The sequence below is a fragment of the Onychostoma macrolepis genome, chromosome 05, assembly GCF_012432095.1.
Source record: "Onychostoma macrolepis isolate SWU-2019 chromosome 05, ASM1243209v1, whole genome shotgun sequence".
Classification (NCBI taxonomy): domain Eukaryota; kingdom Metazoa; phylum Chordata; class Actinopteri; order Cypriniformes; family Cyprinidae; genus Onychostoma; species Onychostoma macrolepis.
Window position 1 is genome coordinate 22,513,609 of NC_081159.1, and position 21,399 is coordinate 22,535,007.

General features: G+C 37.4%; 1 protein-coding gene across 14 annotated transcripts in view; it reads left to right on the forward strand.

The window, feature by feature from the left end:
• Window positions 1-21,399, forward strand: part of arvcfb (ARVCF delta catenin family member b) — a 215,230-nt gene that overhangs the window by 111,445 nt on the left and 82,386 nt on the right. The window contains exon 1 of one of the 14 annotated variants that reach the window (XM_058775738.1): window positions 5,731-6,408. The exons of the other annotated variants lie outside the window; for them this stretch is intronic. Coding sequence (XP_058631721.1) covers window positions 6,388-6,408 — 21 coding nt within the window. The 5' untranslated portion in view covers window positions 5,731-6,387. Of the gene's footprint in view, window positions 1-5,730; window positions 6,409-21,399 lie in introns of those variants that run through there. 14 annotated transcript variants of the gene reach the window in all.

The window sequence follows — 21,399 nt, forward strand, 5'->3', positions numbered from 1 at the left end:
GGACTTGGCACCTGCCCACACTGCCAAAGGTACGAAAAGCTGGTTCAATGACCTTGGTGTTGGTGTGCTTGACTGGCCAGCAAACTCGCCTGACTTGAACCCCATAGAGTATCTATGGGGTATTGTCAAGAGGAAGATGAGAGACACCAGACCTAACAATGCAGATGCCCTAAAGGCTGCTATCAAAGAAACCTTGGCTTCCATACCACCTCAGCAGTGCCACAAACTGATCACCTCCATGCCACGCCGAATTGAGGCAGTAATTAAAGCAAAAGGAGCCCCTACCAAGTATTGAGTAGATATACAGTAAATGAACATACTTTCCAGAAGGCCAACAATTCACTAAAAATGTTTTTTTTTATTGGTCTTAAGAAGTATTCTAATTTGTTGAGATTTTTGTTAAATGTGAGCCTAAATCATCACAATTAAAAGAACCAAAGACTTAAACTACTTCAGTCTGTGTGCATTGAATTTATTTAATACACAAGTTTCACAATTTGAGTTGAATTACTGAAATAAATGAACTTTTCTACAACATTCTAATTTATTGAGATGCACCTGTATGCATATCTCTGTGCACCCTGTTCGTGCAGCCAGGATACGTCATCAGGTACGCTATGCAGACAGAGCGAGAATGGCAGGCAAACAACCTGATCTTCCTTCCGGGTATTGTAGTATTGTTACTAACTCTACTATAAAGTTTTCTCACTGGTGAATGACACATGATGTATTGTAGTAATGTTGTCTTTGGTCATCTGGTCTGCGTGCGTATATGCGTTTAGGGGGCGTGGCTTTTGACGGCGATTTGCAGGGAGGGTAGGACGTTCGCTTTCTGTGCTATCAAGCTAAAGTTAGCATTTTCCAAGATCTCCTACTGCAACTTTAATAGTTTTATAAGGCCCATCAGTTAACATTAATGCATTAACTAACATTGACTAACAATGAGCAATACATTTTTGTTAATGTTAGTGAAAAGAATACAATAATTTTCCATTTATTTTTTTGAATAATTTATGTAATATTAAAAAATGAAACTTTATTTTAAAGTGTAACCAGTTCATCTAATAGCTTAAAAGTATTTTTTATAATAATAATAATAATAATAATAATGTATTATAATTACCTTTACCGAAAAACATGGTAGAACAGCTAGATTTGTACTTTGTTGACAGTGGTTTTATATAATTAGTGTTGGGGTTAAAGCATTAGAAGCAACGCAAGTTATGTAATCAGATTACTTTTTTTAAGGAATTAGTAAACATTACTTTTAAGTTTACAATGAAATGTCTGAGCTACTTTTTTAAATAAGTCACACAAGTTATTTTGTTTTCCCATTTATTCACTGACACCTCTTCTGTACCCGTGTTGAGAGAAATTGTGAGTGAGGTGCAGAGGCACTTCCTTCAGCCTAAAATGTCAAAAATGCCCAAAATGTTACTTTTGGGTTTTTATTATTAAAAAAACAAAACAAAAGAGCAAGCCTGGCCCAGGTAGCATTGTAGTTTTGGGGAAAGTTACTTTTAATCATTCAAAAAAGTTTTTTGTTGTTGTCATTTTAAAGAAATTTATAAATATTTTTATTCAGCAAAGATTAAATTGATATAAAGTGCTTGTCAAAGAATCCTGAAAAATAACATGTCATGGTGTCCACAAAAATATTAAGCTGCACAACTGTATTCTTAATATATTTTTAATATATTTTAAATAATCATCAAACAGCCATTGGCAAACAGTGATAATCACAATGTTGTATTAGCAAAATCTTTGTGTTTATACATTATATTGTGAACGTTCAGTATATCGCCCAGCCCTTATCAATCCGGGACACTGTTGGTAGTCTAGCGGTCTATAATATTGAACTATATAACTAACTCATCAGCTACTGAATGAGGTTGAAGGTCTCCTGATTATGCCGTATTCTTAACCGTACCAGCAGGAGTGACTTTGGAACCACTTAAAAGACCAACTGCTGTTCACTCAGTGGATTCTGAACTCATGTGTTTAAAATAAGAATCTCTTGCTTTATGAGACCCCCCGAGTCACTCCAGGAATGTGACCCCTTTACTTGGCATGTTCATATATAACAAAACAAGTATGTGTGATTGACCTTCTTATTGGGAGCCTAAATTGAAACCACCTGAAGCGTTTAAAATGCACTGTTTACTTGAAAGAGTCGTTCGGAGGCTTCAACACTGACTTTTAATATAGTGGTTGTCTTAAAGTGGTTTAGCACCACAGTTGAATCATTTGTGTGCTGCAAACTTGTTGATGGATAACGATCGAAGATATAGCTGATGATTACCTGTATGTTTCTACAGAAATGGGTTGTTTTAACAACTTATTCCAATATATAGAGTTAGAAATGTTGTTTAAAATGACATTTAAACAATGAAAGCAAAAAGTATTGATATTTTTATTTGACTTTCTCCTAAAGGATTTAAATAGTCATCACTCTGTATGGCAGGTAGCACATTATAGGATCAGCTAAATTACTTTGTTTTATTCTCCTGTTGTTTTCCCACTGATATGAAATGTGTAATATTTCTGTCTGGTCTCTGGTGGCTTTATTGACTTTGTGTGTGCATGGAAAGACTCGTTTCTTCTCTTTATATTTATCTAGAGATTGGTGTGTGTGTCCAGGCTGTCAGTCGTTTACCTTATTACCAGGGCCCTGGTCTATTTACACATGTTGTGTCATAACAAGACTTGATTCGAGCAGAGGACTGGATAATGAGCTTTGAGTAAGTGAGTGTTTGGAGAGCAGCTACTGTGTGAGAATGTCGGTATGACACAGTAGGACAGCTCAGACTGAAAGCAGTGGTGCGGAGATGATATTTAATGGTAGTTTTGAAGGAGGTGGTTATCATGATAGTGAGATGTGTAGTTGAACGGTAACACTTTACAATAAGGTGTCATTTGTTAACATTAGTTAATGTATTAACTAACACGAACAAACAATAAACAATGCACTATTTAGTCATCTTTGTTAATGTTAGTTAATGAAAATACAGTTGTTCATTGTTTATTCATGTTAGTTCACAGTGCATTAACTAATGTTAACAAACACAACTTGTGATTTTAATAATGCATTAGTAAATGCTGAAATGAACATTAACTAATATTAATAAATGTTGTAGAAGTATTGTTCATTCTTAGTTCATGTTAACTAATAAACCTTATTGTAAAGTGTTACTAGTTAAACAAATAGTTTTTGTCAGTATTTACTCACCTTTACCTGTATAGCATTCTCAAGCTCCAAAATGACAAAAAAGTATCAAAGGTACCATGAGTTGTGAAGTATATTCTAAGTATTCTCAAGTCATGTGATAGCTTTGTGTGAGGAACAAAGCAAATTTACATTTATGACGTTATTCCCTGGTAATCTTCCCCTCCAGTGGGTTGAAGCTGAATAATTGAAACAGTGGGTTGAACTCAAGACCTGAATAAGACGAAAAAATCATGAACAAATCATTCATACCTGTTTTGTGAACTGGATCAATGGATTAATCGAAAAGATCCAACTCAACAGAGTGATTCTTCATGGATCTGGCATTGCTGATTGTAATATGAACACACCACGGAGAGCAAATGAAATTTTCAGTGAGTATTTTGGTTTGACTTTAGGAAACTTGGAATATAAAGTCATGTGGACTAGTTTTATGTTATTTTTATGGTGATTGTTGCATCTTGGAGCTTAACAACATCTTCATTCACTTTCATTATATTGAAAAGAATGGCCTGGATATTCTTCAGGAATTCACCTTTTATGTAAATATTGATTGAATTTATATTTTTGGTGAAACTATTCCTTTAATGCTAAAGTTTATGCTCCGCATTTTCCATTTTTTAGTTTTGATTCTTCATATTCTCTCTCAGGATCTCATTTACCAGATCTGTGTTCTTGTTAAGAACCAAGACTGACATTTTTGTGTTTGATCATGCATATCAAGAGAAACTATATTGTATGTTTATTTCCCAGTCTGCAGTCCCACATTTTTTTTTTGTATTAAATATAATCAGTGCTCGTTTACAGAGGTGATGATGCGTTTAAAATGTGATCTTTGCTGAGTCGCCACCTTTGAAAACTTCTAATGATGAAATTCATTCCATTCCAAATCTGGGAGTGCTGCAACCCTAAGCAAACATCACATCCTCTTGAGCAAAAGCCTTCTCAAATATTCAGCGCTCATAAATATATTTATGAGACTAAAACAGTCGCATGTACGTTGCGTATCTTTCTTATCCTTTCTTGTATGTTTTATTATCTGTTGTTTTCTCTTTTTGTCTTTCTCTCTGCAGTAGTCCACGTTAACCTTTCCCGGCGTCTGTTCCATTGCAGTACCTCCTCGGGCCTGAATCCACTAAAACGTTCTGATTACTTTCAGTTTATTTATTTATCAACACTTTTTCTGTTGACATGTTTATACTGTTTAGCGACCACAGGGCGTTCTGCAGTCTGTTTGGTGTCAGAAAAAGAAGCAAATTCATTCAGGCCGACTGCAAACAGATTCAGGCTGTTACTGCTAGATAAGACATGATGCTCTTCAGTACGGGGGTGTGTTTGCGCTGACTGTTGTTCGAAGTTTGAGAAGGATTTGGTTTTTAAGTAAAAGAGTGTGCGAGCTCCGATGTGGAATATTTTCAGCTTTGACAGTTTATTGAAGCATTTCTTCTCAGAGTTTGCACTCATATCTGGAGTTTCTTGGTCAAATAAGTTCATAAAGTTACGTTTGACTAAGACACAGGCTTGTAATTACAAATTAGTTGTAGGCCTATGGTTTATTTTTTTGAAACCTAACTTTGTGTTAGGGTAGGTGTTCACAAAGATTGTTTAAATTAACTGATGATAATTAGTAGACTTCTGAAGTTTATTCATTTATTTTTATTTAAGGTCCAATTCTCGCTTTTAAAAAGCCTTTAAACTACAAATTTTGCCTCAATAAACTTTATGATGATTTAGGATTAAGGATGTAGAATATGGTCATGCAGAATACGTGCTTTATAAGTACTAATAAACAGGCAATATGTTAAAAATAGGCAAGCTAATAAGCAACTAGTTCATAGTGAGAATTGTTTCCTATATACTAAAGTGTTAACATTTATACTTATTTCCTCTGAATACTGGCATATTATTTATTACACTACCGTTCAAAAGGTCTGGTGTATGAAATTAAGAAACTTAACATGCACCCTTTAATTTAACCCCAGTATAGGTTAATTAAGCAGGCAGTTGATTCTAAACTTTATTATCTCCACAAGCACGACAATGTCCAACAAATAAAAATAGCACTCCTGTATCCGGCCCACAACCTAAAAGGAGTTTCACACCTAGGGTGTAAAGTGGCCATCCCTGAACTCTCCCTCCGTCCGGCTTTGTGTTAAAGCCATTCATAGATTTGGATTAAAATTCTTTCACATTATCAGTCACTGAATGCTGTCTGAAATCATTCTGCAACCTCTTTCCTTTTCCTTCTTATATTTAGCATGCCGGAAGGACAAAAGGACAAAAGCTGAGAGAGAAAAGAATGGGCTGAGAGAGAGCGTATGGGTTAAAAAAAACCCTGAAAATAACAAAGTTTTGTGGAGAGTTGCCCCCCTCTCAGGGCTCATGCTCTTTTGGCATGTTGGCTGGGTGGAGCCTCCTCTCTCTCTCTCTCTCTCTCTCTTTCCACTCCAGCTGCGTCTGTCTGTCAGCCCCCTCCCCCTCCAATCTGTCTGACCCTTGTCTGCGTAGATGCTCGGTGAGGAGAGGGAGAGAACGAGAGTACAAAACTCTACGCTGTGAACAGGGCAACTGCCTTCTGGGAAGATTCTATTCACTCAAACGCGCACACAGACCCCCCTTTCCCCGTCTTCTACCCCCGTCCGCCCCCCTCTCACTTAGTCTACCCAGAGGGTTTTGTTCCAGCATCGGGCAACTTTTTTTCCCCTCCACTTCTCTGTGTGTGAGCTGTTTTGTTTTGGTTCTCTTCAGCCGGATTCCTGAATTTATTGAAGGATTCATTGGACTGTCTAGAGCATCTCTCCTCATTTTGAAATCATTATTCACCCCAACGTTTGCAGCATCCTCGCTCGGCGACGGTGGAGGCGGGTTTCTTCTGTCCCTGAGAGGATTACGAGCATGTGTTAGAAAGAGCGTGTGTGTGTGAAGGAGAGAGAGAGAGAGAGAGACAGAAGACGTAAGAAGACGAGAGAGACGGAGTATATTCGTGCATGTGACCGTCGGGAGAGGATGGCTGTGTGGCTCTGAGCTGCCTCGGCTCTCACAGGACGTACTCACATAATAAGGAACGAAAGACTGACTGACAGACAGACAAACTCCACTCACAAGAGAATATTGTTCTCCTTGCATTTCTCCCAGAGGCTTAACCAAACAGGATTTCCGTGATGCCGGCTGAAGTGAAGCAGGTCAGTTTGGGGATTCACTCGCTCTCATCCTTCTTTCTCTTCTGTTTGCTTTTAATTGCTTGAGTGTATTGTTTTTAAATTATCTCTCAGTTTTCCTGCTCTTTTGTGGTTGGGTTTTGGTTGTGTTGGATGTTAAGTTGTCCCTTAAAATTCCTGCGTTTCTAATCTTACAATTTGATGTAGAATATCAACATGTCGTATCTTGAGTACTGTTTTGGTCACATGCTGCGTACTGTCAACATTCAGTATACATCTTTCCAGAGGTGATTCAGATTCAGTTGTGCTCAGCTGTCAGTAACATTCCCATAATGTAACGCAGCATGTGGACGCATCTAACAATTAATCTGAGGTAGACATGAGGAGTCCTACAGGATTTGAAAGAGACAAAATAGTCCGTAAAGTTGATGAAAAGAAGCCGGGATTGAAGATTTACTGCTTTGCTTCCTCTTCTCCCTCCCTTCCTCCCCAGCACTGGACTCATCAGTGGTCAACTATTTGTTTTCTTTGTTTTGGAGCTACCACATTGCCTGGCAAAGCTGCAAAGAGGTCAAAGGAATGTTCTTTTTAATCAGCATGCAGGGATTTTCTAAAGACTCATTCCCGAAAGAGTGCTATGTCATTCCATACCGTAAAAATGTGCCAGGTCGGACAGTTAGGACATGTGAATGACGAAGAGGGACAGGCTTTGAAACAAACAAGCAGTCCTTGTACTGAAATGGGTTCTGAGCTAATGAATTTTTCGAAAGACATTCTTACAACCATCCCTTTGGCTGCGTTAATCTGTTCACGGCTGTCTCACGGATGATTGCTGCTACATAACTGGCACAGGAGAGGCAGCTGTATTTTTCGATACGCTAAGCATAACAAAGTCTGAAGACGCCGAATTTGTAGCGTCTCCATCCGTGAACCCCTACCTCCACAGGACGGACATTCCTGCCATTCTTTGGGGTTCACCGCATGCTCTATCTAACCTCGGCTAACCTCAGAGCATTCCTTAAGACTTGCACCTGCTTCGGTGAGGTCAGACGTGTCACACAAGGGCTTGGAGATCAAGAGGCTCTGCTTTTGGATGGAGTGTCTGACACAGTTGATGTTGTTGTCTGTCATCTTGGTTGTTAGATAAAGCCACTGAGTGTGAAGACATAAGTTCACTAAACAGTTGCGCCACTTTTTTTTATTAGAAGCAGAGTGTGACATCCTGTTTGTTGTGATTCCTAAAGAACATGCTTAATGTCTCAAAACATCTCAGAAAGTCTCAAAGCTTAATGCTTTTTCTTCACTGTAGGTGAAATCTGATTTTTTTTTTTCTTGAAGCAAATTCTTTTTTTCTAACTTTTCAAGTTCACCTAAAAATAACAATTCTGTCATAATTTTATTTGAACTTTTTTTTTCTACTATGGAATGCAAAATATATTTTTTTAATTTAAATTATTTTATATTTAATATTGAAATTGTATTTTATTTCATTTTATTTTTGTGCATACAATGAAAGTCCGTTTCAATGGTGTTCTTTAAAAAATATTTTCTTTCCTTGCTTTTTTAATTTATTTTTATTTGTGGCCTGTCACGTTTTTTATGTATTATATACTGACTGCTTTACAACTGATCGCTTCTGGATGCGCTTTTTCTTTGGCACTCTGCAGTGCATCTTGAGTGTGAAGTTAGACATCTCTATAAATGAAACACATTCATGTTCACACGTGTTACACACATGAGACCAAAAGTAAATGCCCACAATGTCTTTTCCTAACCAACATGCACTGCGGCCGTGTTACAGTGACTCCCAATCCAGCTGAGCTTACCGTCCTCAGCCCTCAATTACCATGGGGTGAATCAGCCTGCCCGAGTCGGAGTTAAATATAAATGTCTGATACTTTAGCGGAGGGAGGCAGTGCCATTACTGCAAAAGAGATCAAAACTGAACCCGCCATCTCTAGACAGAAAAATAATTTCTCCTTCAAAAAAACATTTACATTTCATTTAGACTGAGACTATTGACATCCACAGCAATTGTACGGTGTTTGCTTATCCCCAGAGTGCTTATTTTAAGTTTTGCTGGTATTTCCAGAAATTATTTGCCTATTTTATGGGGAAAATTGAGTGTGCAAACTTCAGTGAACTGTTTTAACCTCCATTAGTTCAGTGGTTCTGTCTATTCCTCTTGATTCACCTTCCTGTCAGGCCTCGCTTTTATAAAGCCTTGGCCATTCACTGTACCAGGGCATGGATCAGTATTTGAAGACATATAGAGCAGAAGAGGCTGATTGTGACTGTGAATGGTGCTGTAAATGTCAATGACCCAAAAGATCTCTGAGTAATTGTGCTGGGGCTCATCCAGGCCATCAGGTTTATTGGGCTGGGATGGAGTAGGAGGCTCCAGATGTCCCACTGCAGCTGTGCTGCCCAAATCAGGGCATTTCAGAATCGCTGGCATGACAGAACAAAGATCTGCTCCACCTCTCAAGTGGGTGCCAGAGTTTTGGATGAGGTGATGGCTTTAAGATAATAGCTGAGCCTCCTAACCACTCATCTCCGCTAAGTATGGTGCCCTTTAGATGCCAAGTTGCAGCTGATTTTGGATTAGCAGCCCAAACCACGCTTGTGCTGGCTCACGGGTACCTGTGTCACACTGGACATGCCGTGAAAGATTGGCATGCTATCAGAACGTCCATCACATTGTGCTGTCCAGTAACCCAGTTGGCATGCTGACTATGTGCCCGATATAGACCTGCCTTACTTGCCTGCATCTTCTCATGCAATGCAGAGCAGCACCAGCTGACCCTTCCATAACACCCCTGTCAAACTGCCTCTGCTTCTTGGCTGCTCACTCAATCTTATTCAGTCAGACACCCTTTCAGATGGATGTCTGCTCTCACACTCAGTAAGCTGTTTCCAAATGTGCTAATCGAGAAGATTGTGTGTTAATGAGCTGAATATTTGTTAGCATGAAGCATTTAGCCTCTATAACCCTCGACGGGCCTTTAATATCATTATATATTCATTCTTTCATTAACTTATTAATTCATTAATTCCGTCCGTTCGCCCAGCCATCCATCCATCCATCCATCCACTATTAAACATTAAATATATATATATATCAGTGGCGTTCTGTCCATATAAGCTGCGAATGCGCCGCATACCCAGGCCGTCTGAGAGAATGAGTTCACTAATGAATATAAACATGATTATAAGTTGATCTCTTGTCATTTGAGATGTGACTTAAAGCTTAATAAAGTGTTGGGAATAAGTATGTAAAATTATTTATTTGAAAACAATGGTCATTTTCTGTAAATGTACGTCAGTGAGACAGTGACGGAAGCTTCCGGGTAAGCGGATTCTCCGCAGCTTTGGCGCCTCCGCTCTGTGGCTGTGACTCGTCAGGATTGTAGCGTGTTCTCAGTGTTTAGCTGCTATGCACGTGATTTCATGAGCGGGGTAAGCTGTCCGCGAAGCGCTCGCCCAGGTGGAAAAATGCGCTTTTGCTGCCAGATCTCGATTGCCGAAAATTTATTTATTGTCAACATGCCTAAGTAGTAAATAAATAAAAAAAAGTTTATAAAAATGTATACAAAATTTGAAATAACAACAAACATCAGGAAAAAATAGGAAACAATACCTTTGTTTTCCGTATACATGTCGCTTACAGTTAAAGTCCTTCTGTGATTTTATTGTTGTTTGCAACGTTACTTGGCAATATTTTAAATATATTATTATTATTATTATTTTATTTTTATTTTTTTGTATTTTGCATGGTCTATTATTGTCATCCGGGTGGGAGTTTTAACTCCTATTCACTGGGAATAAAAAATAAATGGAAAAAAAAAAAAGATTCATTCAGTTGATGCAGAGACGTAGACCGGGGAAATCCCCCATCTCCCCACGCTCTGAATATTACGTACCATAACGTAACTACGTGTAAACGTTATTTGGCGGTTTTTACTTGGAAAATCAGCTGTTTTCTAGCATTCGAATGACTATGGATTGGATCTGGATTGGAGATGAATTTCAGTCCTTAATCTTAGCACTCAGCATACCCGTTAAAAAATCACCATTCACCACTGATATATATATATATATATATATATATATATATATATATATGTATATATATATATATGTATATATATATATATATGTGTGTGTGTGTATGTGTGTATGTGTTGTTAAAAAAAAAAAAATAGTAATAATTAATTACATAAATATTAAATATTTATAATATTACTTAATATTTTGTTTATAAAAATTTAGTAGTAACCTATGAATTTTTTGGCACACAATGTCTACATTGCAATGATACATTTAACATATTATTCTTTAGTAAACTATCTGGTAAAAAGTCTGACTGGCTGGTAAAGTTTGTGTTTATTTATGGGCTTCAAGTAATTTACGGTTTGATGTTTCTCAGGTTCGTACCAAAAAATTCTAAGTTAAAATGTTAAGCTAGCCTGTATCATTAACCACCAAATCAGATCCCCACAGTAAGTTCTAAATGTGTTGCCGCTTGCTTATTTTCGGCTAAACCATTGCATGGGAACCCAGGCCTCTCTCTCTGTCACACACAGTAGCACCATCATGCCTTTCCTGTGCCTGTTTACTCAGCCCCAGTGTCTTGTTTGTTTGGTAATGTTTCTTTTCCTCTAGCTTGTTAGGTGGACCATCCTCCTGTAGTTCTCTGTTTGTATGGACGCTTCCAAAAAAACGAAATAGTTTAGATTAGAATGATAGCACCACAACAATCCTGTCAGTAAACATAGAGGGCAGAAGGGTGACGCTCTGGAGGATAACAGGTGACGACACCGGATTAGTGGGAATAGCCCCAGACTGCTATCTCAGATTGCTTGGGTTCTCCTATATCTAGCTCTGGCGAATCTCTTCCTCTCTCAGCACTGTCCGAACGACTGTTGTAGGCAACGATGAGTAGGCAAGGTGAAAGAGTAAAAATGCATGTGCAAAGCAGTATTTGTGTATGCTTTTCCCCTTTTTTAAGAATAACGGCTGTAATTGGCTGGCGGCCAGCCAGCGAGGCCATAGGAAAGAGGGAAAGGTGCATATGTGACACTTTTGCAGGGTCTGCCATGGCAACAGCTCTGGATGAAGAGCCCTCTGCCCCTGGATCTCATGATTAATGACATTGGCCTGCTGGATGCTGGCGGACATCATTGTACCACTGTGTGTTTGCTTTTGTTTCATTAGTTCACTGAGAAAATGGCAGTTTTTTCGGCCCGTCAACTGAAATACCCACACACATAACACAGTCCAGCCCAGCTTGAATGAAGAATTAGCCATTGGGGAAAGGAATAGTGACTTCGATAACGGAATAGATTTTTGTGTTTTCAGCTGCGTAGAAATATTTTTACAACAGGGCTGCTGTTGAGAGACGATATGCTGTATGTAAACAGCTTTGACTGAGAAATCCTCTCATACACACTGAAGCTGTTGTAACTGCCTCAAATTGATAGACTAATTGTCTCTGCGTTCTTTAGGAGACATTATCCCACCATTGGCTGCAAGGATCGATTAAGAGCTTCAATGCAAGTTCAGTGCTCCCTCTCTCCCCCCTTACGTTCCCATTACTTCCTTCAGTTCACACTTGTCCTTGTTAAAGTCTTCAGGCTACATTGACGGTAATGTATAGACTGTTTTGTGCCCCACTGATAAGGTAAGAGCCCCTGAGAGGGAGGTCATGTCCCTTAAATCCCGCCCCTGCATCTGCAATATTGTTCTGTACCAAAGTGGACCACATGGCGATTTGTGCCATTTTCTGGTCTGTTACATTTGCAGTTTTCTTTAGGAGGTTTATCTAATCATGTTTTCCAATGGGAAGGTTGGGTTTGGGGGTTGAGTATTGATTTTGAGCTCTTGGTAAAGGTCTTTACTGTTCCAGGACCTGTTCAAGCTTTGTTCAGTTTTGTTCCTTTTAATGAGAAAAGAAATGGCAAAGATGGTCTCTGTTCAGTGAATAAGTAGCTTGCTGGTTCTTCATCATGCCATCTGTCTTTGATGGTCCTGAGGGATTAATGATGTCTTCTGACAGCTCTTTAGCGTGTGCTAGTCACCACATACAGGCATGCCAGATTAGTGCTAACAGTTTGGGGAGGGGTGGCAATTTCCTGGATGCTTTTTCTGTTTTTGGGAGTCTCATGCACTACAGCAATTTGTCAATGTTTTGATGTTAATGCAAACATACTCAGATGAATTCAGAATGCATTTACATTCTGGGTTGCGTTTCCCAAAAGCATCGTTAGCTAACTAAGGTTGTTAGTTCTATTGATCTCTATTGGTAACGATGGAACTTGGTTAGTAAAAACACGCAAGTAACTTATTCAGAGAATGAAATGTACATTTGGTAGTTATTAATTTATTTAAGTTTAGTAAATTTAAATTTTAAGATAATAAATATACTTTTACATGAACCCCAGGAATCCACGTTATATTATGTTGTATAGTATTATATTTTATTATATTATTAATTTTTATGTATTCTTGGGGATTTGAAAGTGAATTTGTTAATGATCATGTAGTAATTAGAAAGACTGATCAAATTTGTACATATAATATAATATAATATATATGTGTATATATAGCCTATATATGTATGTGTGTGTGTGTGTGTGTGTGTGTGTATACATACATACATACATACATACATACATACAAGTGAGTGATGAATGCAGCAAACTTATGAGTGAACAACATCTCCAATTTAACATTGTTAAACAGTCTTACTCAGCTCACTCCGAAGAGTTTCGGAGAAGTTTTTCCATAAGTCACAGAAACAATAGAGCAAACGGGTTTAACAATAGTGCAGTTCAGATCTGCAGGGGGGAAGCTGTCATATGCTGTTAGCTGCATTTGCTCAGTATTGTTACTCATGTCATCCATTTCTGCTGTAGATGTATGAGCCGTTTGTTCACACTGGGGTTCAGAAGGAACAATAGTGCAAAGCACAGCGTTGACGCAAGGTTTTTTAATGAACCTTGCCTAGATATGCACCTCTGACTGATGCTGCCAGGATAACTGCCGCTCTCTTATTTGTTCATTCAGCAGGCTTTTTCATTAGCCTTTTCGTTACTGTTGTTCATACTTAGACTAAATATTAAACTTCAGCACGGGTTGTTGCTGTGAATGTAATGTTACCTCATACGGGGCTTGTTGAGTTGTGTACAATTATTTAACCTAGCAGATGATAAAATGGGCAAAAATAATAATAGACATAGCCATATAAAGACTTGGGGGTGGGATCTTTTGACTTGGGGCCACCCAGAAGGCTCTAGTGAGAATCCCTTGGCATCATGGTGGCGACTTTAACATGGACAAGCATCATAAATCTAGTATTATTTCATTCTTTTGTTTTGTCTCATCCCTTCTGCATTTCTTGTGTTAATGAGGTGCAACATCATGTTTTGCTCTTGTTTGTAAGGGGCACGAAAGCTTTCATCTCTGCTTCCAGCTATGGATGAAGTATCACACATAGAGATGACACTGAGGGAAAACCTTAAGATGAAAGAAAATCATTGCCATGTATAACAAGCATTCTCCCACCAGGACAAAGAGACCCTTCGACCTCACCATATGAGGTTCAAGTTTCTCCACTTGATTGTTTAGGACCTTCTAATGACATTATAGCCCTTTTGATCACAGAGAGGTATGTTTTGTTTTTCTCTTGGACTATTGTTTGTGGTACCCCGCAGCAAGGCAAGCCAATCCAATCCACTCGCTTGGCTGTCCAAAATTAAAGGTTGAGAATGTGCCTTGTGTGTGTGTCTGGAGTTTATGTGGGGATGGAGAAGGGCTTGAGTAAGGATTTAGTGTGGATTTGTCAAGCACAGAGTTCAAGAAGCAAACAGCAATATTTTTCTTCAAAATGCAGCGTGAGCAAGATCGAGGCCATGCTGAAGTTCTCAGAGTTTAAAAAAGTACAGTTCACAGGCCTTCACTTTCTCTGTATCATGCTGTAGCACAGAACGATTTAATCCAGTAAGACCACTCAGACACGGCTCCTACATCTGCTCTTCCTGCTTTTGAAGAGAGAGTGAGAGAGACCTAGGTGAGCCATATTGGTTTGCATTACCAAAGTCTTTAAGAGTATAACCCATTCTTCTCCTACACCTACACCTCCTGCCTCAACAGTGCCCCATATTAAACCTACTATTCTGTTGGAGGCCATTTGGAGCTAATTTATGCCATAAACTCTGGTAATGGCAGTGCAGAGGGACAGTGTAAATGACCTCTTGTGCACGTCGTGCCCTGCATTAGTCTCGCTTGGCTTAGATTCATGAGTCACAAGAGGTGTTCATCTCTTTCTTCATGTTCTTTCTTCAGTCAAACACACAGTAGGCTATATATGGGCGTTTCTTCAACTAGGGGCACTTTTAGCCTTGTGAAGTTGAATTTAAAAAAACTTGTTCAAAAGTCACGTAACACAGTCTCATAAGTTTAAATAATTTGTCTAGTTTTAAGGTCTGTAAGAGGACAAACTTAGATTATAAGAGAAATTGTTAATATTTTACATTTTTCCGACCTGCTATGAACAAATGTCATTTCCGCCACATCTCAATATACAGCTGTTATTTAAATCTAGAATAACATATGCCACTCAAGAATTGTCTAAGATCATTTTTGTAACTAGTTTTTCCCAGTTTTTCCACAATGTACAATAATTATACATTTGTCAATGAGATAAATTAACTGCTCTAAGGACCAAATGCTGAACTGTACACCTGTCACACTCTGAAATTTAATATTGGTTTGGGTAAGAACTTGAATTTTTATATTAAGTAGAGCATGATCTCATAAATTGTGTATACAGTTTTAATGTGTGATGAGAACTTTTTAAATATTTTTAAAAATGTGTGGTGATGGAAATGACAGGGTGTTGTGGAAATGACAATGAATTAACGTGAATGTAGAGAAACAGCAGATATATTTATTAGAAAAAGTCTTAAACTCATCACAATCATTAAACTCAATTCACAAAGTCATTAAACATATCAATTGTACTTTGTAACCATAAATGTCATTTCCACCACAGAGGCAATGTGGTGGAAATGACATTTCTGTAGTTTTTTGTGAAAAAGTGAAAGATAGCTTCACTGATTAGCTTTGAAGTAATACTTAGCATTTCATGTACTCTTATTTAACTTAAAATTTTTAGCTTTTTAAAAACACGCTTGAAGGTACAGCATGTTTGGAAATGATGTAGAATAAATATATTAACTGATCAAGCAATATTTACCTCGATTTTTCTTCTATTTGTTGTTGATGAAAATTTAAATTCCTTCCATGTCCAACATGTGCTCTGATGTCACTGAACATTTCCATAGAAACCACCTAAACAATCTTTCACACAAACTTTTTAAAGGGACATTACAGTGTTGTGGTGGAAATGACACCAATACTGTGCAACAGCTATATTTTGTATAAAAAGTAATATTGATAGTGGTCTCACATTAAATACTATAATGTGCTTTAATTATTCAGGAACATTAATAGTTACCAGACAAGTCATATTTTTAAACTGTATTTTCATTGTTGAAGTTTAAAAGTCTGGGTGTGCGACAAGGAGAAAACAGTGATTTTGACACCTATAAGGAGGTTGAAAAGTATGAAAAAATCATAATGGAAAGGTAGTAAAAAGTTTTTAAGGTGGTTTTATTGTTAGTTTGACAAAGAAAGAGGAATTTGTCCAAAATTATATGTATTTTTAAAAATATGACCAAAGAACATAAAAGTGCCCATAGTCTAAGAATCACCCATATATATACTGTATATACCATATTCACCCCGAATATAAGACAACCCTGATTATAAGACGACCCCCCTTTTTCAAGACGTACCTTTTGGAAAAGGCTTTTTAAAAACCAAATGTTTTATTAAGAAAATTTTTTTTTCTTATTTTCATATTGCAATTTTTTTTTTCCTATTTTAATTTTTGTTTTGAATGTATGGTAAATATTGGTAAAATGTACCAACAATCACATTTAAAATATACACTTTTTGATATACCATAAAAATAACAGATTGCCCATCTGAATTATATAACAGTTAGGGTGAATCCCATTTCTCTGTCTTACCCTTCCCTCGTCTTACCCTAGCCCTTGTCCCTCGAAACCGAGTGGTAGCGCTAGGGGTGAAAACATACCCTATGAAATGAGACACCACTTGGTTACGGTTACGTCATCATACACCGTCGCTAGCTGGCTGCTACGTTATCAGAGCCGACAAGTGTTGATCACAAACTTTGGATCGTTTTACAAACTTGTTAAAACTGTAGACATGCATGGAGTCCATTCAAGGCTAGTCTGCGGGACTGTTGTGCAAATCAGCAATGTAACGTTAGCGTCGCAAACTAGCGATTTTTTAAAAAACGTTTCAATTAAGAACATGGTTGCAAATATATATGTACAGGACTGTCTAGAGCACAAAACAAGACTGTCGTAATTTTTAAATAAATTATTTAAGCCGAAAATACTTGATTGTTGCCGGTTGCGCAGTGTGTTCTGGGTACCCTCGGTTTCAAGTAAGCTCGCGAAAATGCTTGGTTTTAAGGGCTATCTACCCTTCCCTTAGCCCTACCCTCGATCAAAACGAGAATTGGGATAGCCCTTACTCTCACGTGAACGCGCAAAACTAAGCGGAAGGGGTAAGACAGAGAAATGGGATTCACCCTTAGTCTATCCATCTCATAGTAGCCTAACAAAATTTCATTATCAGTACAAGTGAAATCTTATTGTAGCCTTCAAATCTGGGTAGGCTACTGTCTTACATTTTAAAATCACTTACAGAGGAAGTTTGTTCCCATCAGGCTAACATGACAGTCACGACTCATGCCGCTGTAAGCTTTTCTTTTTCTTTTGTTTTCACTCGCCATCTTCTAACATTATTACAACACACATTATATTAAGTTATTTCATGGCACACTTGTTTTATGTGTATTTGGCACCACCTGTGGGTGTATTATTGACATTTCAAATTTTTGACCCTGAATACAAGACATCTGCGTTTTTCAAATGTAGTTCCAAGAAAAAACATCATGTTTTATATATATATATATATATATATATATATATATATATATATATATATATATATATATATATATATATATATATAATATATAATATATATGGCTGTGGAGTCAAGACATTTGCAAATATGATTAAAAGATTAATATGAGACAAAACTACAGAATGTCACATTTTATTATTAGACGTTTCAACACATATATGTTTTACCAAATAAAAAGAACAGCACTTTTAGAGTTCATCCCACTCATTGATGTGAGCAAAAGTATTGGTACAGTTGAATATAAGGCAGATGTAAAAGATTAAAAGCTATTATTTAGTTGCAGATCCCTTGTGCACAACCACAGCAGTGAGTCTGTGACCCATAGACATCACCAGACTCTTGGTCTCATCCTTTGAAATACTTTTCCCAGCCTTTAATGTTTCTGCCTTTACTCTCCTCTTCAGCTGGTGAAATTCATGTTCAATCGGATTTAAATCTGGAGATTGACTTGGGCAATCTAAGACTTTCCATTTCTTTGCCCTTATAAATTCTGACAGGGTGTTTTGGGTCATTGTCCTGATGCACTATGATGCACTTACCAATGAATTTGGTGGCATTTTCTTGTATATTAGTAGGCAAGATGGTTTTGTACCCTTCCAAATTCATTCTGCTACTGTCATCATGCATTAAGTCATCAGTAAAGTTGAGAGGGTCTGTTCCAGAGGCAGCCATGCATGCCCATGCCATGACACCACCTCCACCATGCTTTACAGGTCAGGCTGTATGCTTGGGATCATTGCAGTTCCCTTTTTTTCTCCACATTTTTGCTTTCCCATCACTTAGATAAAGGTTCATCTTTGTCTCATCGGTCCATAAACACAGTTCCAAAACTCTTCTGGCTCACCTTTGTGCTTTTTTGCAAACTCTAATCTTGCCTTTCTATTTTTGATGCTGGTCAGAGGTTTGTATCTTGCTGTGTAGCATCTGTAATTCTGTGTCAAAGTCTCCTGAGGACAGTAGATTGTCAGAGCATCACCCCAGCTTTCTGGAAGTTGTTGGTGATCTTACAGACACATCTTTTAGGATTCATTTTCACAGCTTTTATGATTTGTCTGTCATCAACTACTTTTGTTTTCTCAGCCGATCAGGTCATGGTTGGTTGCTGGTGTCGCTAGTGGTTTCCAAACTCTTGATTTCTACATGCCCTTTGTTTTTGCTATAGCTCTAATTAACTTCCTCTTTTCTTTTAGCATCCAAATTGCTTGCTCAAAGTCAGCTCCCTCATCTTCATCCTGGTTTGTGTGTGTCATCATCAAATGCAAGATTCAGAATGCAGAAGTAATGGATATAACTGATACGACACATTCCCTGCTTTTAATATACGAAGAATTAATGCAACAGGACACAGCTGATCACTCAGAAAGACCTGTGAGGCAACTGTTCCAATACTTATGCTCACGTCAGATAGAGGGATGAAACTCTAAAAGTGCTGAACTTCTTAGCTGGTAAAACATCTGTGTTGAATCACCCAATAATAAAATGTGACATTCTGTAGTTTTGTCTCATATTCATCTTTTAATCATATTTGTAAATGTCTTGACTCCACAGCCAACAGAGAAATTTTGCCTTTACTGTTCCAATACTTTTGGAGGGCACTGTATGTGTATATGTATGTGTACGTGTATGTGTATATATATATATATGTATGTGTGTGTGTGTGTGTGTGTGTGTGTGTGTGTATATATTAGGTAAAAAAAAAAAAATTTTAGGATACATATCTTTCCATCTATATATACAGTATATATACAGTATATATAAATTTAAATATTTAATCCTTCCGAAATCATTCTAATGATTCAAAAACATTTCTTATTATTATCAGTGTTGAAAATAGGTAAGCCCCATGGCCATTCACACCAAGAACGATAATATATATATATATATATATATATATATATATATATATATATATATATATATATATATATAATCCTTTTTCAGGATTCTTTGAAGTTCTAAAACGGTGTTCACTTTGAAATAAAAATGTTAATTAATGAAATTGAAATCTTATTAGTGTCTTTTGAACTATTTAATATGAATCTAGAAGTGTCTTTTGAACTATTTAATATGAATATAGATCATTAAGTGTCCTTACTGAATAAAGGTATTCATTTCTTTAAAAAAAAAAAAAAATGTAGTGAATTATGTTTGGCTCTGCTGTAATCAAAGTAGGAAACAGAACTTCCCTTGAATATTGTCTGTTCCCGTATGGCTTTTTGAGAGCCTTTTCATCATCATGCTTTTGGTCTCCACTTCTGTGATAAAAGAGCACACTGTTCAAGTACATGCTATATATCGATTGAAAGTAGAAATCCATTTTGAAGTAAGGCTGCACGATATTTTGCATGCGATAGTCATGCGCATCTCGTCGCATGCAAAATATTGTGCAGCCCTATTTTGAAGTATCTTGTTTGGAAATACATATTAACATACAGTATTCATGGGTAATCATCAATGATACATAAAGGACATATCATTCCTTTGATTCGGCTAAAGAGAGGGGAACCTCTTTGGAGCAGCTAGAATAAATGTAAAGCTAATGAGAATGAATAATGGATGCAGTTGAAGAGGGCAGAGTAATGTGAGTACACCTCTACCGCGGTACAGACAGTCCCAGCAGGCTTATGCTTCCCACTGGAGGTCTGTGCTAAATGATTACCGCTGTCAGAAAGAGTCTTCTGATTGGTGCACCTTACTTGGCGCTTGGGAGATTTGCATTACGTTTTAATCTGAGGTTAATAGTTATTTTCTATTATAATTATACTGACCCACCTGATGTACAATCTTTGGCTAACAAATGCATCAATCTGTTAGGCCCATGCCATTATAGTTCAGATTTTTTTTCTAGCATGATAATTATAGTTACAAGGTCTATCAGTAGTGTAAATCACAAAATATATCAATTTAAATATATATAAATAAGTAAATGAACGTATAAAAAAATAAATATAAAATTAATTTTAAAATAGATGAAAGAATAATTAAATTAAAGTAAAAAATAAAATAAAAAAATCCTATTACTACATTTATTTATTTATCTGTATATTTATGTATTTATTTTTAATTTCTGCAGGTTTGGTCCTCCATACAACTCATACTTTGCAGATGGGTGTTATGCAATGCTAAACCTTCATATCTCTGCCTCAGTTTGTGTGTTGGGGATGTATAAATATGGAGGCATTATGCGCTTTTACACTGGACCCACCACAGCGTTGCTTTCTGCCTGTTTTTGGCCTGAATTGGGTCAGCAGCCCCTGTTCAGTTATTCTCACTGATCCTCCTCTAGTCTGAGTATAGGATAACACACAATCTCCCCTGCTAAGGTTCTAGCGTAAGACTATTTTTAGCATCTGGTATGGTGCGCATATTTAAGCTGGGGATGATATAAGCTTTCAGAGAATCCCGTTTTTTAGTTTCTTGTCATGTTTCATGGAGATAAAGTGTACAGAAGCCAGCAGAGACATTGCTGATATGGCTTGAAGTGTGAGGGGTTGATTATTCAGTGATTAACAAATATTTTTCTTGGCAAATGCAGAATGCTGTGGAAGCAATATGAAACACTTTTCCACCTGAGCTGCTTTTTATTATTGCACATTAATGATTTGGAAAATACCCATTTTGCTAACAGGATGTCGAATGTCAGACTGTGCAATGCGAAGAGACGTAAAATGAGGTTTGAATTGATTTTCCTGCGTGCGCTGTGTTATACTATATGCAGGAGTGTGGAAGCGCCTGTGGTGGAGTCATGAATGAAGAATCCCGTTTCTGAAGTAGAGTGATGGCAGCTATTTATAGTGAAATCCTGTGGGGTGTTTTCCACTGTGTATGTTGTGCTAGTCTTACATTTCAGTCGATTAAAATTCAGCCATCTGAAAAACAGATAATGGCTGCTCGTCGTCCTCTTCTCCACTTGTCTGTCAGAGC